At 42.2% G+C, this 19,107-nt stretch overlaps 1 protein-coding gene across 14 annotated transcripts in view; it reads left to right on the top strand.

Annotated features, from left to right (window-relative positions):
• Positions 1-19,107, top strand: part of SGCD (sarcoglycan delta) — a 511,873-nt gene that overhangs the window by 450,905 nt on the left and 41,861 nt on the right. For all 14 annotated transcript variants that reach the window (XR_005583592.1, XM_039484141.1, XM_039484136.1 and 11 more), the window contains one exon: positions 16,051-16,123. Coding sequence is in view for 13 of the 14 variants with exons in the window: in XM_039484141.1 (XP_039340075.1) it covers positions 16,051-16,123 (73 nt within the window). In the remaining variant the exon portion in view is untranslated. The remainder of the gene's footprint in view (positions 1-16,050; positions 16,124-19,107) is intronic.

Raw genomic sequence — 19,107 nt, 5'->3', positions numbered from 1 at the left:
TTGCTGCATGGGGATAGCCAACATCTGTGCCATATCAACATCTATAAAATTGTCCTTAGCCCTGGAGTTCACGAGCACCCACTGCATGGGGATTTGTTGGGGCTTCCCTGGAACGTGCAGGCAAATCAGGATTTGTGATGCAGTTTGGGCTTGCTGTGCATTGGACATGCTTCAGTGAGAAGTAGGGACAGCCAGCGGGATGGATACCCTGGGGCCTGCCCAAGCCAGCCCTCTTTACTGGGACTGGGCTTGGTGATCTCCTGACTTTTTCAGTGTGAGAGCCTCGAAGGAGAGACAGTGGGGGCATAGCCAGATTGCACAGTAGAAACAGGCGTCGTGGTGTTGGTGGCGCTCCTTTTCCTTGCGGTTCATGTGACAATGGGCTGCATCGATTTGCATGGGTTGTGGGACTGGAATGGAGACGGGCATTGAGGAATGCCAGCGAGGGGGCAGCACAGCCCCCTTCCTCCTTTCGCTCACACAATCTTTGTCAATGCGTATGGAGCGGCTGAGGAAGGCTTCTAGGTTGGTCGGGGCTTCCACATGAGCTAGCTTAGGGTTCCCTATATCCTCCCCCACACCGTACAGCTTGGCATGCACCAAAAAGACAATCTGTAGCTGATTTGGGTCTCTCCCAAGGGCTCATAAACTCTCACACTCTGAACAGTGGAAGGAGAAACAAACTGGAGCTAACTAAATTCACATGTAGTGCTGTAACCAGTTCCCCTGTCTCACATCCCCCTTTTCCCCCCTCTGAAATAAAACAAATTATGATAATCTAAAAAATGTTGCATCTGAGAGATGCTTCAGTAAAGAACATTGAAAAATAACTTTGATATACATTAATTACCAATTTTGTTTTGCAACACATTGAACATTATAGCATTTATAAACAAAGGATAATCATAAAGCATTATTCTAACTGTTAATTAGCTCTATTTATTCTCCAGATTAGTTTTTAAATATGCCCTCTAGATGCCACTTGATACTAATTACCAGAGTTACATTATTATCTCTGTACAAAAGCATTTTTAATTAAATCTAAAGCAATTTAAATTAGTGTGAGTTTTTACAGAAATTAAACTGTGGTCAGATGCTTAATTTAGCCTTTTAAAACAACATCAGATGACACGCTAGAATCAGTTCTCCCAAAGGCCTTGACATCTTTTTGGACGTTAGATTTCAAAGTTTGTTTTCAGGAAAGCTTGCCAACAAACTCTGGTGATTAATATTTATGCTGGAAAGTGAATTGATGTTTTTCTTTTACTGACTATTGCTGGAAATCCATCTGAATTGCGATGATCTTAAAACGAGACAATATGGAGCGTGCTTATGCAGTGTACTGCCCATTTTGGTCTCTGGTTTTGAATTGTAGAGGAAGCACCAATATAGATGTGTGGGAGTCGGGTGGAGGAGCAGTGGGACGTAGTCACTGTACACATATGCCATATTTGGTGGTTCTCGTGGTATGACAAAGCTCACTAATAAGACATCTCACAGTTTCCTTTGATTTCAGTGGGCTTTGCATAAGACCCCTATTGTATAAAACATACGAGTTCCAGGGCAGAGATTGTCCCCAGGTCAATGGAGTCCCAAATGTGACTACCATAATATAAATAGTTACTATTGCTACTACTTCTAAACACTGGGTCAAACCTTCTCCCCATGGCACAGCCCAGCGAAAGCGTCTGTGCTTTCCTGAGGTTATGGTGGGACGGAATCCAGCCCCTTCAACCTCCCAGGCTCATGACTGCAGTAGCTCTTCTGCAGGGGAGTTTGACCCAACTCTCAGTCTGCCCACGGTACATCCCTACACACCAGAAAGTCAGAGCCCCTTTGTTGCTGAGCTGACCCCTTTCATTGTCTCCTCTCCTGTAGCCATGTCTGTGTAGCAAAACTGCAATGGTTCTACGGTTCTCACATCCTTCTGTGGCCCTAAGTGGGGGACCCATGCTAAATTCCATGTGGCCCATGAAGTGCAGCATCAGTATACAGAATTTGGGGGTGTTGCTAACCACACTTGCTTTCTCGACCATTCTCTGTTTTGGGATCATTGTTCTTAGGAGCAGTTTTTCCTGCAGGTTTGATTTCACTAATGTGTCTAGTAACTCAGGTGGAGTCTCAGGTGCTGAAATGTAATTGCCAATTTGTTAATAGGTCTGTAGTCATTTGTTCCAAAAGCACATTTCTACTTCATTATTTACAGGAGAAATGTATTAACACCGTAAAGGTTTTAGTTAATAAGCAATACAAATGGAAAGCAACATAACCTAGCATGTCTATGGTTAAAGAACTCTCTGCGTAATGGCCTTACAGAACTATCACTTGAAACCAAACGTTTGTTTTTGGTTTAATCTGTTTTGGATTTGCAACCTTGTGCTCACAAATATTGGACTGTCACTACCCAAGAGAGGATGAAAAAGGAATTTGCATTGGCCTCAGCACTTTTCAGTTTGGTCAGGAAGAGGACATGATTTAATATGAATGTGATGAACTAATATCTCTGTGTAAACCATCCCAGCTGTCTCAACAGCTTTGCATCCTCAAACGTTTTCAGTAGGTCTTGTGTTGCCGGGATCTGGGAGGAACAAAAGAGGTGCTACAGTACTGTCCAAGCCTGATAGAGAACCAGGAAGTTTCCTGATTCTTTTAACGTTGCACTTTTAGTAAATTCTTGGCATATCCTTTACGTAGTGGGCTGGCTGAGATTTATACAGTAGAGTGAGTATAATAGTACAGCTGAGTTGTTATGAATACTAGTCACAAAGTTATTTGCTTGTCAGTTACTTTTGTAGTAGAGGTAAATGATAAACTCAGGACCTTTCAGGTGGAGATGGAAAATGAGATGGAGAATCTTATGAGTTATAGTCATTTTTTATTTCATACACTTCTCTGAGGGCCGTTTGTTTCTATCTAAAATATTCGGGTCAAGACCTCTGCTTAACTCTCCTGAGGTCCCTTCCAACCCTGATATTCTACGATTAACCTTTGCAGTGGTAACTGTGCTTTCAGAACAGCTTTTGGCTGGAGTCTGCATGGCACTATGAGCAGTCGCACTAGTTTCCTATCTTTTGGAGGCAAAGCTTCAAGTCTGGTACAAGTCAAAATGAAATGGACCATGTGCTCTCACTGTTATGTCCAGTGAAATGCTGTGTGTGTGGACAAATAGCAATTTTGAGTCCCAGTGCTGAAATGGAGATGATTGTGCGTGTGTATTCCTGAGGTGAAGCATCCCGGCCGCAGTTCCAGCGGCTAGCTCTAAAAATGATTGTGTCTGATTAAAACAAGGCACTTTGCTGTAGATGGTGGAAGACCACTTCTTTAAGAGGCAGCTGTGAGCCTGCAACATTCATTCTCTGTTTCTGTTCAGTTCTGACTGAGCTCTTCAGGACATTAAGTAGTACTAATAATGTCACCTTGGAGTGAGAGCCACATTCTGCCATCAGTGCGATGAAGAATGGACAAAGAGAAAAATTAGGGTACTGATGAAACATTGTGACAAGTGTAGATTACAGATTTTAGCCTTGGCAGCACTATGGCTGGAAATAGTTTTCATTTCCTTTGTTCGTCAGACAAAGCTATGTGACTGGAGCCTTATCAAAGCGCGAATGTGTTTTCTTTGCATCACTAGGGTGCAAAAACTCACATTTAATAAAGCAAAAAGGGATGCAATGAGAAATCAGTACACTGTCCGCCAATAACTAGAGGCATGAGAAAAGGTGATCCATTTGCACTGTTTGGCTATGAATTGCAGTGGAGTTGAGGGAGGAAATGAGGTTTCTTCCTCGCCTTCAAATCCTTCTAGCTGTTTGTTGGGCGGGAGGATGTTATGTTTTTTTTTTTTGTTAGCCAGCATTCCAAGAGCATTGGCATTTTGTTCATGCATTTAAAAACAGCTAACATAGACTTGAGTAAGAGAATTCTCCTGCACTGTACGTCTTTGAGTCTCCACCCTCACAAGTGGGCATTCCTTTTTTGGAAATTACATCTTCGTACTGCCATTTAGGAACTGTCCAGCCTCCATCAACAAACACAATGACATGATGTTTCAGAGCATTTGAAAATGGCAAATGTGGAGGCTGGGGCACAAAGAAAGAGACAGATCCTGCAACACTTATACACAAGCGTATTCCCTATTCATGCAAGTACTCCTATTGGCTTCAGTGAGACTACTCATACAGCGCCTGATCCAAACCCAGTTGACATCTGTGGAGTCTATCCATTGACTTCAGTGGACTTTGGATCTGGCCCAGATGTGGTAGTCACGTGAGTACGGGTATGATGGACCTGGCCCTAATTTGCAATTAAGGCAAAATTACACATTGTCCTATTAATGGTACTGGTAGAATAGTCTGGGTCTCACACTAGAATGGTAGGCAGATGTAAGACACCTGGGAGAAACGCCATATGTAGATGGAAGAGGTGGTTAAGGGACAAATTTATATGCCCAGAGGTGGTTAAGGGACAAATTGGAATGCCCGCTCCAATGGGTTTTGGTCTAGATCCATGACCTAACAATTCAGCCACCCTTTGAAAGAAGGGTGCTTTCCCCTGCAAAATAGCCGCTTAATTGATCAGCATAAACTCAAAGCAACAAAAGACATGGCTGGCTGAAAATTTTAGACTAAGGCAAAGCCAAGAATAGGATATGCTGAAGGTTTTCATCTTTCCCTCTATCCCTTCTGAAATATTTTCACATACAGTTCTGCAGCACAAATTACAGTAATAAGCATAATGACATAAACATAGATGGTGTTTTAGAGAATGTCTGAAAGACACAGTGGTTCCTGTCCTGAATACCTTTGCTGCTGTTAGCTTTCTGACAAATGTGTCTCAGCCAAACTAGGGCAGTCAATGTCCCTTATGCTAATGGAATGGTTATATCCAGCAGGGAACAGTCAGAACTTCAGATGCCGGAATGTCAGGGCATAGCTTCCAGACGGGAACAGTAGTTCTAGGTCCTTTTTCTTTCAGTGTTACCATAGCCTACTTCTTTCCTCCCACACAAATTCACACAACACAACTTCTCAAGCTTGTGTTCTGCAGATGTGTCATTATTCCCGAGTGGACATCCACCTGTCATATAGGTATTAAAGATACAGTGTCTGACTCCTGTCACACTGTAACACTGAAATACAGCAGCTCAGTGTCTGTCCTCTGTGTTACAGCAAGTGCTTTTGTGACTTAAGACTTCTTGTAGTGATACGTTTAGTGAATGTCCCTGGACACCATAGGTGGTAATGCTATGTATATTTTAGAGTCTCTTTTCTGCTTCCACTATTGTATAGAAACAATCTAGTTACTTGAATCACTTGCATTATTTAGATTTTGTTCTGTAGAGGCAAACACCAAGACATTGCTAGCAGGTCGAGGGACATGATCATTCCCCTCTGTTCGACACTGGCGAGGCCTCATCTGGAGTACTGTGTCCAGTTTTGGGCCCCACACTACAAGAAGGATGTAGAAAAATTGGAAAGAGTCCAGTGGAGGGAAACAAAAATGATTAGGGGGCTGGAGCACATGACTTATGAGGAGAGGCTGAGGGAACTGGGATTGTTTAGTCTGCAGAAGAGAAGAATGATGAGGGATTTGATAGAAGCTTCAACTATATGAAGGGGGGTTCCAAAGAGGATGAAGCTAGGCTGTTCTCAGTGGTGGCAGATGACAGAACAAGGAGTAATGGTCTCAAGTTGCAGAGGGGGAGGTTTAGGTTGGATATTAGGAAAAACTTTTTCACTAGGAGGGTGGTGAAGCACTGGAATGGGTTCCCTAGGGAGGTGGTGGAATCTCCTTCCTTAGAGGTTTTTAAGGTCAGGCTTGACAAAGCCCTGGCTGGGATGATTTTAGGTGGGGTTGGTCCTGCTTTGAGCAGGGAGTTGGACTAGAACCTCCTGAGGTCCCTTCCAACCCTGATATTCTATGATGGATATGCTGTGACAAGTTAGGAACTAGCAAACCGAATATTGCTCTGCTCTTTCATAGATAAAATGGGCCACATCCCCAAGTGGTGTAAATTATCATAGTTCACTTACATCAGCTGCAGATCTGGCCCATAATATCTACTCTGTTGTTCATTATAAAGACTATTCCTATGTTCCCTTTGCCCATCTCTGGGGGCTTGATCCTATGCTCACCAAAATCAATGGCAAAGCTTCCATTGACTTGAATGGGACAGCTTTCCACTTTCCACATTTTCACATGAAAAGCAGCTAAACTTGTGAGCACTAGGGTTGCCAGTGCTAGAGAAGAAGTGGTAGGAACAGGTTCACAGGAATCAAGTAGAGTTTGTAAAGTTTATTGATGACAAGGAAAATAAGTCTTTCTATATACATTGATCTAACTACAATGTTTCAATCAACTAAAATTATGTATACTCTATGCTCAGGTCCATTCATTTAAAATTATTGAATAAGTGCTTTAATATTTTCAACATCATAAATCCTTGAAGACATTTGTATCAAAGGAAAAGTCAGGTGTGAAAAATCAGTAAATCTAGAATCGGTAAGAGACAACACATTGAAAGAAACTAGTTTTTTGTTTTCCAAACTCAGACTGTATCTAGTTTTATTAGGCAGGAAATTCAAATGATCAGTGATGAATAGCTTAAGCTGTCTTTTTGTTCTTGAAGAAATACTTCTTCATCTGCTTTGAATATATATATATATTAAATCACAGGAGACTATTTTCAGTGCATTTTATCAGGGAGTTGGCCTCATAACTATTTATAGGACAAAATAATGTCCGAGGGGAGAATGCTAAAGTTTCTCTTGTATTTGCTTTCACATTGTACTACATTCCAGACAAAAAGGGTAACATTTAGGTAATACATATACAGGTTTACTGTCCAGGCTGAAATATGTTCAACCGGCATTAGATTAATATTGATTAAAGGTCATAGGAATTAATAAAGAAACTTACTGTACATTTACCAAACACTGAAATCAAGATTAAAAGCATAGCAGATGCATATTACATTCCTTTAGTTCCCTTATCCTTTATAATATAATCTGTTCCAAGACAGAAGAACATTCTCCTTGATAAAATTTGCACTGAATATTCCTCCTATGTAGGCACACTCCTTAGTTTCTCTCTGACATTGGCACTTTAGACAAGAACACCAAGAATAGCTTCAAAAGAACTCAGTGACAACATTGCTATTGTTGAACTGCAGAGAAGTTGTTGAAGGAGCCCAAGTCTACCCAAGCTGGAAATAACCTGAGGTCAGGATAAGTTGAAGTCTTCTCTCAGTTTTTACAACTGTTCTTTTCAGTTCTATTGTTCCTCTTATGGTTCATAGGAGGCTTCTAACTATTCAGCAAGGCTGTTGAAACTGAAGAAATACACACCACACAATGATAATGGTCCATGTTCACATGTGTTCAATCCTTTCAGTGTCTCACTGTGTTTCTTAAAGGGGTAAACTAGGTAACTGGCCTCCCCATTCCCTCACTGGCAGAGTCAACAAAGTTGAGATCCTTGGATGTTCCGTTACTCAGCTAACCTTACTCAAACAGTACCTAGATGTGCTAAAACTTAACTCCTCCATATGTGCCATGCACCTGTAAAAACAGATTAAGTACCAAATCCTGAAGTCTTGATGTTTGCTCAGACAAACTCCAAGTGACACTCAGAAATATTGCCTGAGTCAGCACTGAATACAAACCGAGGGTCCAGTCATGCCGTGAGCTCCATGCATGGAGAGGACCCTCAGCCACTTTTGCAACAGCGTTCCTTGATGCTACAGGGACTCTTCACAGGAGGGGGTGGGCTGCAGGAAGAAGGTACATCCTCTCCCCTCTACCCCGTGGAGCTCACAGCGCAAAGGTAGTATAGTCAGGCCAGCTTTGATATCATTGGCACCCCTTTCTGCAGTGAGGATCCTCCTTTAACGGTGTGCCCTAGGGGCTGCAGAAGTCCTGAGACAGTGCACTGCATGGGCCTGCTGAGATGAGAGCACAGATCCCCTGGCCTCCTGCTGCTGATACCCTGACATCAGTGGGGACCTCAGGGCATCACTGGCTTTGTGATTGGGAAAGTGGTGAGGAAGCAGATCCTGCCTTCCAGTACAATGGCTGGAATGGCTCACAGCGATCTCCCCTTTCCCTCCTTCCCATAGGTTTTCCCATGGAGGCACAATCTGGCCATGGCTAAGGACTTTAGGATCTACCTAAGTAGTTTGAACAGAAGTAGAAAGAAATATATTCAATGTTTTTGTCCCTCAGTGGCCATCTTTGTCCTTCACCCCTAAGGCTGGAGCTGACAACAGCAAGAAAACAGCTGCCTTAAGCCAGTATGTTAAAACAAAATCCATGGGCCCAAGAGACTTTCCCATAGAAAGGGCAGTCTCAGATAACTTACTGCTATGTAAATTGCATTGTTTTATTTGCACTATCCGTTTGATTGGTGCCAGATAAGAAAATTGATTTGTCTGATTTGTAAAAAAATTCTGTATAATCAGGCCCATGAGATTTATGGCATTTTTCCCTTTAAAGAGAATTAATACAGATAATAATTGTTTGGTACCAAGGTAATCATCCTGAATTTTGGCTTGTTTAATGATTTTGTGGCCTTTCAAAATATTTCATTTTATGTTTTTATTAAAAATAAACACAATTGTCAAGAGTACTAATAATTTTCTTACACAAGTCTTAAAAAGATGGTGGCAAAGCAAAGGGAACAAAGCAGAGTTGAAGCAATATTGGTTATGCCAAAACAATGGCTAGTCTGCAAAAGAAAGAAAGGAAGATTTATGACTTTTTTCCACTTCCTTGGCTGAACCTAACCATTTTATATTGGTGAGCCACAGAATGGAACTTCTATTGATTTCAGATTTGATGGGATTACATGGAGAGCAATCACTATTACTGTGTTCACCCATTTTAGAACATAGATTAAGCATGAATAAGGCTTTTAAAGTAGCTCTGAATTAAAAGAAGCAGGCACAGATCATTACTGACTATATTGTATTGGATTTACTTCCCTTGGATCTGTTGGCACTGCTGTTAACTTTCTAAAGAGTCTCGCATATTGACCTGCTGGGACCCACAGAGGAGAACCTAGTTACATGGTATTTTAATGAGTGAGTTGCTGAATGCACCCTGATCGATCATAGTGACCACAGAAGCTTTTTGGAAATCACCACAGTGCACATTTTCCTCTGACTATCTGAAAAAAAATAATTTCAGATTACATGAAACTACAGGGAGTTTTTTAAAGAGAAGTTCAAAGAAGCTTAAAGTAATTAAGAATCTCTTCATAGAACAATTTGACTCCTATTTTATTGTAAAGCAGGGATGTACAATACTAAAAGTGCTCCATGGATTTAGAGTTATTAATAGAAGAGCAAATGGAACAAGAAAGAAATGTTGACCACAAAAAAGAAAAGGGTGGAAAATAACTTGGAAATGCACCCTGGTTATTTTAATCTGGGCTGTGACCTTGTTCCTCTTTGTACACGTGCAGTTTGCGCCTACCAATTGAACTGTAGTCACAACTTTGAGTTCTCATAGCCAAGATTTTCAAAACTGGCCTAAAGTTAGGCTCTTAACTCTGTATTTAGCCTCACTGCAAATAATTGGTCTCATCTTCAAAAGTGCTGAGCACCCTGCTGCTCCCACTGGCTACTTTTTAAGATGTCTAAGGGCTAGTCTACACTAGAATCGCCGAAGCAGTGCCAGCTGCAGCACGGCTACTGCAGACACTCTATGCTGACGGGAGAGAGCTCTCCCGTCGGCATGATGAATCCACCTGTGAGAGGCAGTAGCTATGTCAGCAGCAGATGCTCTCCCACTGACCTAGCGCTGTCCACACTGGCACTTAGGTCAGTGTAACTTATGTCACTCAGGGGGGTGCCTTTTTCAAACCACTGAGCAACATAAGTTACACCGATGTAAGTGCTAGTGTGTACAGGCCCAAGTGTAGATGTAGAGGTCCAACTTTAGTCATTCAGTTTTGAAAATCTTGGCCTGTCTGCTGATGAGCTGATTGCCAGTAAGCAGTGTCAGCAGAATAATCCACCAGTTGCCTACCAGTGCAACATCTTCAATTGGGCATCTCTGCACACGCAAATTAATAAAGGTGGAAATCTGGTTTCACCATTTTTGTATGGAGGAAGAAATGCATGAGCATTGACTCTCACCCGATAAAGGTGCCAACGGCCAACTCTGAAATGAAAGATCAGGGATAGAGCCTTCTTTTATAGTCTACGAGGGTACAGTATAAGATGTCACACAACATGGTGCTGAGCAAAAAAGAAGCAGCCCCATTGTGTGCAGGAGCCTGGATTCATGTCATAGTGGGCAGGTCAACTGCCAGAGCCTCAGCATGTTGGGTCGTTTGCTGCTTCCACTTCTGAAGCGTAAGAGCAAATTCTGGGTCCACTGCCTACCTCCATCGGTGGGATAAAGGGCCCACTCTTTGATTCCACCTGCAACAGATGAAGCTATTCAGAAAGGATAGAAACTGACAGTGGCACTCAATTCTTGACCGGGATTGATGGGATCTGGAAGCCCGATTTAAACTCAAGCAGCTGCCTCTTTAAAGTGTGCTGTTGAGATTATTCTCACCCAGCTTGTTTTTCCTGTGGTGGAGTGAAGGGTAGAGAGAAAACCAGTGCAGCAGCAGATGTAACAAGGTAGCCAGCCAACAGAGCTGGTATCAGGAAGTCGGCCCTTGATACAGTGTGGGAATAAGATCAATTACCCCATAGAATACAGCAGGGGGTCGGCAACCTTTCAGAAGTGCTGTGCCGAGTCTTCATTTATTCACTCTAATTTAAGGTCTCGCGTGCCAGTCATACAGTTTAACGTTTTTAGGTCTCTTTCTATAAGTCTATAATATATAACTAAACTATTGTTGTATGTAAAGTAAATAAGGTTTTTAAAATGTTTTAGAAGCTTCATTTAAAATTAAATTAAAATGCAGAGCCCCCCGGACGGGTGGCCAGGACCTGGGCAGTGTGAGTGCCACCAAAAATCAGCTCATGTGCTGCCTTCGTCACTCGGGCCGTCGGTTGCCCACCCCTGGAATACAGTCTCAAATGGAAGAAAAAATACCTGAAATTGAACAGCAATCATTACCTTAACATCAAAGTCTTGCTTCTTGCTAATGCAGTAGCTCAGCATATGCAAAATATTTTGCCAGGTTTTACCCCACCAACTTATGCCAGTTCAGAGAAAAAAATAACTCTTGAGTGGATCTTCACGGTCATTCAAAACACTTTAGATAGATCCTGTCACATGCTGTATAAGCACCTGATTGATTGTGTGGAATTAAGTTATTGGACAGAGAACCAGCTAATGGAAACACATTGATGAAATCATTTTTGAGAGATATTAAATGGAATTTAAAATAAAGCTGAAATGGGTTTATAGATTTTTCACTCAAACTGTTTATGAACATTTATCGCTGGTAAATTACACAGTGTCGAAAGAAAGAATTGGTAGGCATGGATTTTAATAGAAGTCTTTCTGAAATAATAATAATACAATAATTTATTATCTAGGGACGTACAGTACATGCGGATACAAATTATATGATTTTTGTCTGCTTAACTCTATCTGGCTGTTTGTAGACAAATGAGGATGTGCTATGTTAAATAGTCTTATAAGGTGAAAAAATACTTCCAATACTTTAAAATGAAACAGCATTTGATATTATAAATCTTTCACAGTAGATATGAACTGTTTTAATAACATCAGCCAGGAGACAAAAACAATTTAGTAGTAAATTTCACTTAACTTTGCTTTTGCTTTTCATTCAATAAAAGTGGAGGGAGACTGAGATACCTCTAACTGGGGAGAGAGGTGATGGATGCATGTGAAAATTTTCAGATTGTACATTTGCCACGTTTGCCAAAAATCTGCTTTCCTCAACTTAAGCAAAATGAAAACAAGAACTGAGAGGTTTGCAATGGTGTTATTGAATTCTAGCAACAGAATTCCAAAGTAGCTAACAGGCCAGAGTTTTACAGGAATCCCAGTCTGGTTAAATGTGTCAGCAAAAACAAGGAGGAGTCCTGGTGGTTAAATGTATCGAAAGTTGCAGTGTTATTAGGATACCTTGCAGGAGGGAGTAATGGAGAATGATACTCTCACAATAGGAAGGCACAAAATGTATGGAATAGAAGTATGTGCAATACGTGTTTTGTTTTGTTTTTTTCTTTTCGATTTGTAACCATAACTGAGATTGTTAAGGAACAGAAACAAAGGGAAACAAACTGGTTGTGGCTGGGCATAAACTTCTGAATACTACCCACCTTTTGCCCAGTTGTTCTGGGCCACCTCTGTTCACAGGTTACTCACTTTCCAGCATAGCCTGTCCGTGGCCCAGTCAGGAGTAGCAGGCACTGCCAGAGCTCTAGGAAGAGTGCACGTCTTATGGGACTGGTTATGAGATACAGGATTTTCCACATTTAGTATGGAGTCATCTGTTCCCAACTCGCTCGGGTCAGGAATTAACCCCAATTTGTAACAGTGTGAGACCAGGCCAGTGGCCTGTGTGACATGGATTGATTTGATCATTCCAGTTCCCACTGTATAAGTGTCTGTATCACTATTGAGGAAAAGTGGGGCTTAAGGTATTGCAGCAATGAATCTCAGAGAAGGAAGACAAGGAGATGGCTGGTTTTCTGAAAGGACGTCTGACTCAAGTATGATAGATGTTCTTAGTTTGAGCCTTTCCAAAATCTCCTTGGATTAGAAACTTCACTGGTTGTTTTTCAAAAACTGCTTCCCCCTCCCAAATTAAATAACAAATCCCTGGTAAACTCCAGGCCATTATAAAAGTCCACAATTTAGCCGCCAGGCCCAAGTCATCACTGGCCATTGACAGGTCTTCATGACTTTGACTAGTGTAGTTTACTTATTATTAAAAAAACCCCAAACTAATGAAAATGATAACTGTAAACAACAGTCACAGTGTGAGCATAAACACAATAATACAAGTGGAAAATGACCAAGAATATTTATGTGCACCACTGTCAAGCCCCCAAATATACCCACTCTCTCTCCCCACCCCAAAAATCTTCATTTTATTATTCAGTTATGTGCAGGCATCTGTTTTTGCTAAGTTTCATTGCAAACTTAATAACTTGTACCATTATGTAGGATAAACTGAAACGTACATTAGTTGGAAACAGTTTGGAGAGGACAAATCAGATAATAGTAACCTTCAGGGTTCACAAGTTACAGATACTTTTGACAACTTCTAGCAATAAAGATCAATTTTAATTCTCAATGCTTCAAACTTTAGACTACTCGTTATCTTTGAATTTACAGTGTTTTAAAAAGCAGGAGTCTGGTTTTGTAGTGTTAATAATAGAAAACTTGTTTTAATTCTCACTTTTCCTTAACATAGTGAGTGAGAGATACTGGTGTAAACCAAATGTAACTCTATTGAAGCCAGTGGAATTTTTCCGCTATAAGCTGGTTTCAATGCAAGGAGCATCATGTTGTTGTTTTTTCTGGGGAGAAAGCAGGGGATAGTAACCTTGAGGTGTTTCTTTGCGTGCCGGTCCCTGTAGTATTCATTGCGGGTGCACATGCACTTCTTCAGCAGCAGTGTCCGTTGGTCCCCACCTGTGCCCTCCTGGTGCTGTGACTGACCGCCCCTTCAGGTCCTTTCTACCCCTGGCACAGACCACTCCTGGATCTGTAGCCTTCTAGGCTGCTCGATCTTTAACTTGTGACTATTGCAAATAGTTTTTATTCTCATACGACTCTTTTAGATAATTAGTAGTTTTATATCTAGTTAGCAGAGAATGCTCCCACCTGCCTTTTATTGCTCCAGCATTCAGAATAGTCACGCCCAAGATCCCAGGCTTCAAGCCTTGTCTTGTCTGCCCCCAGGTCTTCCCGGTAAGCAATCCACACTAGAGCTTCCTCCACTGTCCTTGGGGAATCACACATACCATCAGTGAAACCTGCTGCTCCTTTCCCACTCACACTAGGCAGTCCCAGGAGTTCAGACTCTGCAGACATCTGGTGGAGCTATCCATGGCTCTCCCACTCACTAACAGGTCAACCGGAGCCTCCAACCAGTGCTCCTACAACACTTACAGAATCCTCCAGCTGGCCCAAGGACTCAACTAAGGGGAAGTAAGAAGAGAGTAGAGAGAAACCCCCTTATAAGAAGACAGATACTCTCACAAGTTCTTGAAGAACAGGGTGCCTTCCCTCCTGCCCCAAAGTTAGTGCTCCTGGAGCTCATGGGGAACACAGTATGTAGCACGTATTGCATGAATTAAAAACCAGCTAACTGATAGATCTCACAAAGTAATTGGAAAGGGATTGGTTTCTAGTCATGGCCCCTAGGAATCTGTTCATGGCACAATGCCATTCAATATCTTTTTTTATCATTCATCTGGAAGAAAATATGAAATCATTGCTGGTAATGTTTGCAAGATGCCATTAAAACTGGTGATGAATAGTGATAGGTATACAGGATAGTTACGCAAAGTTCTCTGGACTTTTTGCTAAGCTGAATTCGTTTGAACATGTGTGTTAATACAGTCAAATACAAGGACATGGATCTAGAAACAAAGAATGTAGGTCACACTTACAGGATAGGTGATTGTATATTGGAAAGTAGTGACTCTGAAAAGGACTTAGGCCCAGATTTTTAAAGGTTTTTAGGCATTGCAGTGCTTGGCCTTCCAACACCTAACTGATTTAAGAGCCTAAATCTCATTTTCCTAAGGGATTTAGGCACTTGTGGATTTTGGCTTGTAAGTGTTACATCGCTTTTTAAAATCCCACAATGCCTAAATACCTTTACAAATCAGGGCCTTAAAGACCATGATTGATAATCAGCTACACATAAGCTCCCAATATGATGCTGTGGGTAAATGGGCCAATGTGATTCTTGGATATATAAGCTTTACCTCTATAAAGCATTGGTGACACCATTACTGAAATCCATGTCTAGTTCTGGTGTTTTCACTTCAGAAGGATGTTGGAAACTGGAGAGGGCTCAGAAAAGAGCATGAATGATTTGAGGTCTGGTAAACTGACCTCAGTGAAAGATTTAGTAAACTCAGTCTAGTTAGCTTACCAAAGAGAAGATTAAGAGGTGACTTGATCCCACTCTGTAAGTACCTACAAAGGGAGAAGATTTCTGATTGTAGAGGGCTTTTAATCTAGCAAACAAAGACATAACATGGAAATGGAAGCTAGATAAAGGCAGACTTAAAATAAAGTGCAGATTTTTAACAGTGAAGGTATTTCTGCATCATTAAGTACTTAAATCAAAATTCTATATCTTCCTAAAAGATATGCTATAGTATAGTTCAACCACAAAATATCGACTTGATGCAGAGATTACTGGATGGAATTATATGGTCTATATTATACAGGAGGTCATGTTAATTTATCGTTATGGTCTTTTCTGGTCTTAATATTTGTAAATCTATGACTCATAGTTGGTACTGGGCATCTGGGGATCTGAAAAAGGTAAGTAAACCATTATCATCCCCATTGTACAGATGGGAATGGGAAACAGAGAGAGATCAGATGACTTGTGTAAGGTCACACAACAAAATCAGTGGCAGAACTAGAACTAGATCCCAGGTCTCCTGCCTTCTTGTCCTGTAGCTTATTCACTGGACAGCACCACCTCCCTATTCAGCATGCAAGTCACTGCGAACCTTTTGGATTAACCCAGGATTTTGTTCTCTCCTTTAAGTCCCTTGCAGCAAGAAAACATAAATCATTTCATGATATGCATCTGTATTAGCTAATGAAGTGTGCATCTGTACTAGAGACATTTATGCATAATGAAGGATCAGATTTTCCAAACTGGCTGTCTGAATCTTTCCATCCTCAGAACAGAAGCGATTGCATTGTGCAGAGTGCATCCGGGTTCTGGGGGCAAACGAGCCAGCCAGTTTTGAAAATTCAGCTCAGCCTTCTGAACCCAGCTACTTGTGAGGATGGAGTGGGGGCATGCAGGGGGGTCAGATAACCTGTAAATTGTGCCAAGTGTGATTTGAGAGTCACTCCCCTGCTTACAGTTTGTAACATCTACAACTTGTGTTCTGTTTTGTTATTTCAGGAGCAGAAGGCACAGTGTTCCCTAAATCTATAGAAACTCCCAGTGTCAGGGCAGACCCCTTCAAGGAACTAAGGTAAACTTTGGAATATGGTTTAAACATAACTCAGTGGCGCCTTGTTGGAATTCTGCATCCTGAGTGGCGGCATTTCTAGCCCTGCACAAGCAGTCAAGGAATTCCCTTTGGACTGCCCTGAGCTGAGGTTACAGGCGCTAACATCACAGAGTGAATGCCATGGAATAGATGAAAGGCCACTGTAAAGCAAATCTCTGACTGAGTCAAAAGAAAACATGGGTCACGAGAGCTTCCTTTCTCCTCTGTAACACCCTCTGCTTAGCCAGGCTTTAAAAAGGAAAATAGAAATATTTCCTTGGCTGTAGCAACTAAAGGTACTGGAGGCCACATTCAATCAGGGAGAGTGACTGCAGGCAAAAGGATGATGCACTAGTAGAATTTTCTCCCTTATAGAGATGCGAACCGCTTCTCTGACCTGGTAACTGCGACTAGCTGCACACGCATGCCACTATCCCGGACATGCACAGAAATACCACCCACAGAAAGCAACATTTATGGGGAATAAATAGCACTGCTCTAGGCAGTGGCTCTCAAACTTTTTTTACTGGTGACCCCTTTCACATAGCAAGTCTCTGAGTGTGACACCCCCCCCTTTCCAATTAAAAACACTTTTAAAATATATTTAACAAAGAGAAGACTGAGGGGTGACTTTGTTACAGTGTGTAGGTACCTGTATGATGACCAAATATTTAATACAGGCTCTTCAATCTAGCAGAGAAAGGCATAACATGAGCCAATGGCAGGAAAATGAAACTAGACAAATTTAGGCTGGAAATATGGGACAAATATTTAACGGTGAGAGTAATTAGCCATTGGAACAACTTTCCAAGGGTTCTGGTGGATTCTCCATCACTCACCATTTTCAAATCAAGACTGGATGTTTTTCTAAAAGCTCGGCTCAAGGAATTATTTTGGGACAGTTCTCTGGCCTGTGTTCTACAGGAGGTCAGACTAGATTATCACAATGGTTCCTTCTGGCCTTGGAATCTATGATTCTGTTGTTGGCCTATCTTCTTGCATCCCAGGTGCCATGTGCTTTGTTTACTCTTCACAGACCAAATGACTAAAACTCACTGTCTAGTACATCAATTTGCTATTTTTGATTTTATATCGATTTCACTACTTTTCCTGTAGGAGACTTCAAAATAATGTGACAGCTACTGTCATTACCAAAAAGAGAGGAGACCACCTGCTCTTGTCACCACTGGGGAGTCAGACCATCTGTGTTTCTTTCCCCTCTGCTTCAAATACAAAACAATTTCTCTCCTTAAAATAGACAACACCCCATAATGTCAGTCTCCCTCACTCCCTCTTTCCTTCTTTTTCCCTACCCATCCCCCAAGCTACCTTTATTAGTGTCTGTCTGTCTCTCAGAATGATATGTTCCAGATGATTACATAAGCATCATTTTCAACAGACTTTCTGCCGCCTTCTTGTTGCTGAAAAGTCTTGGTTCATACAGGGTTTTTCAGTTATTAGTCACTGGCTGCTTTACAAGTGGTTGGTCACCTTTCCAGAGATAGACAATATAGCTGTTCTTTGCTGATCAACTTTAGCTTCTGCTTGGTCATCTTTTACTCTCATCTTACGATGTCTTTGGCCTGGGATGGCTTAGATGGAGAGAAATTGTTTCATAGCATCCCTCTGAAACATCAGACACATGGGTGTGGCATTTGTCATTTTATGTGCGGCAGATCCATAAGGTCATAAGAATTGATGTTGTACTGTACACATAGATACATCTGAGATACATTGCTATTTTTTTTATATCTATTTACATGAGTTGTGATTAATCTCGCCCATGCTGCAAAAAAGCTTATGCTCCATCAGCCAACAGAAATCCTGATGGGTCCATTATCAGTTTTGATTTTGTTGAGAATGCCAAAGATGATGAATGCTTTGTCTAACGCAAGGATGATTGTTGTTAATGCTACATATTCTGCTAAATGGGGCCAAGTGAACAAAGTCAGTAGCCCCTGGCTCTCCGGGCTGGGGCTGACAACGACAGTTGGAGTTCTGGCTTTCTGGGTAGGATGGAACAATGGTCAGTCTGTAGCCCCCCGACGGAGTTGGGCAAACAAATAGTCTGTGGCCCCCACTCCTCCTGGCTGGAGGTGGCAGTAGTAGTTGGGGTTCCGGGTGGGCCAGAACAACAATCAGTCTATGGTCCTTGAGCCCCTGGGCTGGGACTCAGAGCAAACATCAGCCACACCTAGCAGGGTGTGGTAGGGGAACCCGGCCCTTCCCGCGGAGGGTTTAGGCATCAGCTTCTACTACATCCCATACCACAAATTGCGTCCCAGGGATCTCCTGGGCTGGCAGTGGCTTGGCATCCCTGTCAGTCTGCACAGTCGGCAAGTCACCCACAGCGTAGTCCCGGTCCACGGGCTCTACCGCTTGGAGCACCACCGGCCCCTCTGGAGGAGCCAGTAATACACGTCCTCCGCAGCCAGCCCCGACTGAGCTGGGCTGCCTCCTTTTATCTGGCTCTTCCAGCTGGAGCATGTGCAGCAGGGGAGTCGGGGCGTGGCCTCCTGGGCCCACACTGATTGGTCCGCCCCCTTTGGCCGAGTGCGGGGCTGGTAGACCCCGTCACAGCTGATTACAGGAAACACCTTTCTCTGTGGAGCTGTTGTCTTTAAACCATTCCCAAATGATTGACATTTGCTCTATTAATGATCCTTTTCTTGAGAGCTACAGCTATCACCTCGCTTTCCTTTAGTTTTTGTTTCTTTGCCTGAAGTTGCATATATCCTGAAATGGTCATTCAGAGTGGTCTGGAAATCGTAAGTTCAGAAGTCTCAGTGGAGGCACATGCCATTCATGTACTCTTAGGGCTTGTCTACACTTACACTTACTGGTGGAGCTGCGCCACTATACCGCTTCATGAAGACACTATCTATGTTGACAGGAGAGCTTGTTCCATTGGTGTAGGTACTTCATCTCTCTGAGAAGCGGTAGCTATTTCGACAGGAGATGCCTGT

Source organism: Mauremys reevesii, linkage group 8 (assembly GCF_016161935.1).
Source record: "Mauremys reevesii isolate NIE-2019 linkage group 8, ASM1616193v1, whole genome shotgun sequence".
NCBI lineage: Eukaryota > Metazoa > Chordata > Testudines > Geoemydidae > Mauremys > Mauremys reevesii.
Note: the sequence above shows the minus strand (reverse complement) of the source record. Positions and strands in the feature narration are given on the sequence as shown.